General features: G+C 52.6%; 1 protein-coding gene across 2 annotated transcripts in view; it reads left to right on the top strand.

The window, feature by feature from the left end:
- The window catches only part of PM20D1 (peptidase M20 domain containing 1), a 22,864-nt gene extending 21,848 nt beyond the window's left edge, over nucleotides 1-1,016 (top strand). For both annotated transcript variants that reach the window (XM_045298232.1, XM_004699839.2), the window contains exon 13: nucleotides 615-1,016. In XM_045298232.1, the coding sequence (XP_045154167.1) occupies nucleotides 615-741 (127 nt within the window). In that variant the 3' untranslated portion in view covers nucleotides 742-1,016. The remainder of the gene's footprint in view (nucleotides 1-614) is intronic.
- The last annotated feature ends 5,268 nt before the right edge of the window (nucleotides 1,017-6,284 follow it).

The raw sequence follows: 6,284 nt of genomic DNA, 5'->3' as shown, positions 1-6,284 counted from the left end.
CCCCACCCCAGGCCCACCCTCCATGAATCAGTTGCCAACAGAATGAAATACTTGAAGATGAACAGCTCTCACGCTTCGTCTGGTTGTGGGCTATTGAGCCCGTCTCGTTGGGCTGTGGGGAGGCCATCTGGTAGGCATGAGGTCTGACAGTGACATTCCTAAGGCAAGCAGAGAATCAGACTTGTGCTTGGGGCAGTTACCCTCTCTACCGGCTCCTGCCTCTCGTAGGCTGAGAGGATGGGTGGCTGGCAGGGAGAGAATTTCAGCTGAGGTCCCTGGTCTAAGAGATAGAACATTTGCATGATAGATCTCCCCGAGGAGAAATCATCCAATGGGTTCTAGTGCAGGAGATGATGGCGAACTCCCTCGGAGTCTATTCACCATCTACCCATTATTCTTTGCCACACCTGTGATCCTTGGGGGACAACGAACGTGCCCTACAAATGGCCTCTCCCACCTGCCTGCTTCCTACTCTTGATGGGTCAGAGGCCTGGGACATTGGGGCATGCATGGTTTGGGGAGAAGGGATCAGGGGGTACTCTTTAATAACACTGTCCTATATTAATTGACGTGATCCTCTCCCCACTGAAACGCATCATTTCTCATTCCTTTAGCATTCACGGATTCAACGAGAAAATCTCCGTCCAATCCTTTGAGACGCAGGTGAAATTCCTCTTTGAGCTGATCCAGAACTCAGACACGGCGGCGCAAGTGCTGGTTCCTCATGTGCACGAACTGTGAAGTCAGCCAACCTTGATGAAACGTCTGGCCCAGACCACATCCTAGTGCATCGCCCACTTGCCTTGCCGATTCCTGGACTCACCCAATACCACAGCCAAGGAGTAAGCACTGGCCTGCAAGACTCTGTCTTCTCCCATCTCCTGGTACCGCCTGACCCGCACTGACTCTCCCGCCTCACACCTGGCTGGCTGGGCCGGCTAATGCTGATTATGCCCGCATCCTGCCTTCCTGGCCTAATTTACCAAATTCAGATTTTGAAAACATTTTCAACTCGATTTTGCCTGATGAGACGTGTTCCGTTTGAAAGCACTCTCTCTTGCTGGGCCTGCCTCCTGTAGGGCTAATCTATTTCTCCATCCTTGAACTTCCTTCCCAGTCTTCCCCTCTCCTAAGACCCCTGGGTGGCACAAACAAGGACTAGCTTGTGGGTTTTCTGAAGCCACCGGTGGTACCACCTCAGAAAGATCTGGCCATCCACTTCCATAGGGATTTCAGCCAAGGAAGCGCCTCTGGCACAGTTCTACTTTGTCTGACACACGGGGTCTTCATGAGTTAGAATCGTGGCAATGGGTCTGGTTTGATTTGATTTAAAAGAAAAACGATTTTCCTTTTTTTTTTTTCCGGATTCCTTAGTTGTTTCTTCCTCCTTCCTTTCCCGTCCCTGCATCCCTCCTCCCACCTGACAAAGCAGTCCCCAGGTTAGAACATCCCACTTATGGGCCACTCAACAACCCAGACTTGCCCGTGCCCTTTAGTGGTATGTAAATTTTCCCTCACTTTGACTGAACCAACCTATCTGCTCGCAGCAAATTCTTCCCTACAACCACATTTCTCTTGCTGCCCGTGCAAGTTTTTTTTTAATCATTTAAGATGCTCTAAGCCTTTTTCTTGCACTAAAACCAGAACCAATCCAGAACCAAACCAACCCACGGCATGAGTCCGTTCTGACTCACAGAAGGTTAGACCCACCGACCTTGGGCTAGCCGCCCAACGCCTAACCTACAGTGCCTCCAGGATGTCTTAGCAACCCGTGGAGTCTGGGCTTGCCTACAAATTCTCCACGTCACACTTAGGCAAGGGCCTCCTTCATACCCTGGTCTGCTTGTGTTCTACTTCTGGGGCAGGAATTAATCACACTGGGATGTTACCGTCATTGCCAAATAAAAGGGTCTCTGCAGCACCAACAGGCCACTAAGGGGTAAGACTGAAGCAGGGGGACTCTGAGGAACCCCAAATGCCCCTGATCTGGAAGTCAGCGTCAAGAGAAGAGAGGCTCTGTCCTTGGGCAGTTCCCAAGGGCTCCCTGGGCTCTGCTCCCGCCCCCCGGCCTGTTCCTGTCACCTGCTGCTGCCCTTGTCTCACCCCTGGGGGCACTAATCTGTGGAAACTTTTCCCTGGCACTTCCTATGGGCTGAGCTCCCAAGGGAAGGGAACTCCGTAAGCCAGCCCCATGGTAGAGCCCAGGACCAGCAGGGCCCTGGCCCAGGCATCCATGTCCTGATTCCCGCTGATCAAAGGAGAGGCAGAGGGAGGAGGGCAGGGAGACTGGTTTGAGGGACTCTGCAGACTGGTGAAGGCTGGGGAGAGGCCAGCTGCCCTCCCTCGGGGGACACACTATGGAGCTTCTGTCTTTATCCTCGAGAATCTAACCTTGAGCTTAACCTCCTCCGTAGCTGCCAGGTGGGGAGCCCTGGGAGGCAGCATTTCTTGGCTCCAACCTGGGAGCTGTGCTTTCTGAATCACGAGGGAGTTGGGGTCACGGAGGGAGACACAGAGGGGGCTGGGACTTAAGAGACTCCCTCTCTTTTCCCCCAGCAGACAAGGGTCTTCCATGCCTTCCTGAGGTTGGACCACAGTAGGCTCCTTTTCCCTCTCCATCATTTCCCCTGTCACCCGCCCCCTCCCATCCAGCCCCCCATTCCTCACCTCCCTCCTGTGGATGTGAGCTGCTCCTTGGAACACAGGCTGAATGGGAAAAGTTAGAAACACAGTGTGGACATTATTCCAGCCTTTTTTTGTTCTGCTGCTACTCCCCCTAAGAGTCTCATTCCCTCCCTCGCCCTCCTTTTTTGGCTCCTCTGGTACTTATTCAGCCTTTGTTAGAGGGTGAGCTTAAGACCAGAAATATGCCCTCGCACTTACACAGAGCTTCCCCAAGCGCTTTCACCAGGCCTTCTCTGTGGGCGCCCGCAAGGACCCCCGCGAAGAAGGCAATGTCACCCCTTCTGACAGCTCGGGAACCAAGTCTCAGAAACATTACACAGTTGTCTGGGAGCAGTCCCCTTAAACTCATGCCACAGGGCCCCGAACTCCATGTATTTGAAGATCATTAGATTGAATCCTCACAAAATGCACAGTTGGTGATGCAGCAGTTAAGTGCTCCACTTGGAACATCAAGGCCTGTGGCTCAAGCCCACCCTGTTCCGAAGGGCGGCAAGATGGTCCCACCGGGAGCTGACAGCCTGGGACCCTGTGAGGCAGTTCTCCTGTGTCTTGTAGGGTCGTTCATTATGAGTTGGAATCGACCCGATGGCAGTGGGTGGTCCTCAGAAAGCCCTTAGGTGTTATTGCCCCTGTCTCACAGGTGAGGTGACAGACTCAGACCAAGTGCCTCGTGTAAAGTCATGCAGGTATTGGGGACAATCTGCTGAACTTCAAAGGCTGTGCCAATAAGACTCAAGAGGAAACTGAGGTTCAAAGAAGCCATTCAAAGTTGAATGCTAGTCAAAGCTTCCCAAGTCCAGGGATCTTCAGTCACATACCATGCTGCCCACACAAGAACCTGTGGGGTGGGGGTCTGTCTCCTGAATTCTGACCCAGGGGGGATGCCCAGGACAAAGGCTGGCTGCGGTTGGCCATGTTTCCCTGACTGACCTCTCCCAATTCCCACGTCACTCCCTCTGTCTGCCGGCATCTTACCACCCCCCCCCTCCATGTCTGGGTTCAGCTCAGCTCCCCTCTCCAAGTTTCAGGCATCCAGATCTAATGATTCATGCACCAGCAGAATGAGCAGGCGATTCCGTTCCCCTCCTGTCTCACCACCATTCTCCAGCCCCAGTAGGACAGTCTTCCAAGCCCCCCAGTGGGAGCTGTTGCATATTCTGGGTCTGCGGACAGTACCTGGGTCTGTACCTGCAGCCTCTGAGGGCTTCTGGAGAGAGTGGCTCAACTCGCTGGCCTGACCGTGACACGTGAGCCCTAACTAAGGATCTGGGGAGGAAGGACGATCAGTCTAGGGCTCTCCTCACCCATGTAGACCCAGTCACTTCTTACTCATTATGGCCCCATGTGAGTCAGTGTCCTCCGTGGGCTTTTCAGCGGGTGGGCTTTCAGAAGTAGATCACCAGACCTTTCTTGTGGGTGAGCTCAAACTTCCAACAACCCAGTTTATTATTCACTACCCAGGAACAACCCCCTTATCTGTATAACACAGTCATGGAGTTGTTTCTGACGCATACTGACCCTCCGTAGGCTTTCCAAGACCATCTTGATGGGAGAGGGCAGCCCCATCTTTTTCCCAAGGAGCGGCTGGTACACTTGAACCACCAACACTGCAGTTAGCAGCCCAACAGAGGATCCACTTCCCCTACTTCCTTATCCATACTAACCCCCCAAATCAAGCTCACTACCATCGGGTCAATTCCAACTCACAGTTTCCAGGGCTGCAATTCTTTATGGAAGCAGAGCCTAATCTACGCAGCCGCTGGTGCATTAGAACTGGCAGCGTCGCGGTGAGTAATCCAACATGTGCCTGACAGGACAACAGGCGTCCTTTCCTAATCCACTGTGGTTCGGTGCCACGAAGGTGGTTCTGACTCACGGTGACTCGGTACAACAGGACGGAACAGCGCCCGGGCCTGCACCACCCTCGTGCGACATTCGAATCCACTGTTGCAGCCACTGTGTGAATCCACCTCGCTCAGGGCCTTCCTTTCGTCGACGACGCGTCCTTTTCCATCAATTGGCCCCTCCTGATAACACGTCCAAAGCACACGCGACGAAATCTCTCCATCTCATTTCCAAGGAACGTGCTGGCCATGCTGCTTCCAAGACAGAGCTGTTTGTTCTTCTGGCAACCCACGGAAACGTTCACTCTTCTTTGCCAATACCCTAACAGCACTCCCTGAGTCCACCTTGCGCAAGCCTGGCAGACAGTCATAGGTACACCCTCCACCCTCGCCCGAATCGGAGACGGAGCTCAAGCTTGCCCCTCACTCGGTCAGAAGCAAAGAGAACGTGAAAGGAACAGAAGTTTGGCTGGAGCCCTGGGTTTTGACCCTGGGTTGCCAAGCATCGGGGCCATTCTCTCAGAGGAGGTCAAAGGAGGAGCCAGAGTTCCTACTCACGCGCAGAACGCTTTATTAAAAAGTCTCGGAAGTTTCCGTTGAATTAAATCTTTTCATAAAAGTGAAGCCATGCTAATCCAATGGTCAACGTCTGATTAGTTGTCAATGAAAAGAATCATGTGTGGGTTACATCTAGACCTATAAATGTAAACACTTCAGGCCAACACGAAAGGCTCAAGACGGCAAAACGTTTATTGGCCTCCCTATACAACTAACTGCCACAGGTGCCAGGCTAATGCCCCACCAGAATTTGGAACGCCAAGAGAAGCAAGAAAATAGATACTCAGCACTACCGGGCAGGCAGCTGTCGGGCAAGAATCGAATGCAGCCATGCTGTCTGCGAGGGAGGATCTGACAAGTGCATTTTCCCTTTTACTTAAGCACTCCCACAGCTTGCTTCCTGCCTGCCTGCCCTCCAAAGCCACATCTGTCTCCTCAATGATATGCCCACTCACCCTCAGGACAGTGTGTGTGTGTGTGTGTGTGTGTGTGTGTTTTAGGACTATGTGTAGCCTTCCTGGTCACCCTGTCAGCACGGAGACATTCCTGAGTTTTTAATAGTGTGACTTCTTTTGTAATAGTCCCATCTGGTGCCTTCTCTCACAGGGGCCTTGGTCCAAATCAGAGAGAGGAGGGTTGATCTGGGATTCAGGAGACCCTCTGATTCAGGTGAGACTTCAAGGTTACATGAGAGTGAACCAGGCAGGGTTGGAGGGAATTGAAGCAGATTGAGCCAATACAGTAGACTTGGGGGCCGGGGTGTGAATGGACAGTGGAAGTATAATACCTTCAGCAATCTGAGAAAAGGCTGACGGGTTTTGTAAGTCAAGATAGGAATTTTGAACTTGGGTTTAGGGAAAAAGGGAAAGAGATGAAGGTTAAGAGCATTTCTTGTCCCTCTCTCCCCCACCCCTCCTTCCTCCTTTTGTTCTCCCCCCCCCTCTTTCCCACTTCCTTCCTTCATCCTCTTCCGTCTTTCTGTTGAGCGCTCCCAGAGTGAGGCCCTTAACTGCTATTAGATGGATCAGGCCGGGACTAAGTCCCAGTGCCTCTTATTGTTGTTGTTGTTGTTGTTGTTATTGTTAGTTGCCATGGAGTGGGCTGCACAACAGAACAAGACACTGCCCAGGCTCGCACCGGCCCACACTCATGCCGATGTTGGAGCCCATCGTTGCCGCTGCCGTGTCAGTCGTCTCC

Source organism: Echinops telfairi, unplaced genomic scaffold (assembly GCF_000313985.2).
Source record: "Echinops telfairi isolate 266 unplaced genomic scaffold, ASM31398v2 ScPeMD7_7424;HRSCAF=8462, whole genome shotgun sequence".
Classification (NCBI taxonomy): Eukaryota; Metazoa; Chordata; class Mammalia; order Afrosoricida; family Tenrecidae; genus Echinops; species Echinops telfairi.
The sequence above is the reverse complement of the archived record's forward strand: the minus strand, read 5'-3'. Positions and strand labels throughout refer to the sequence as shown.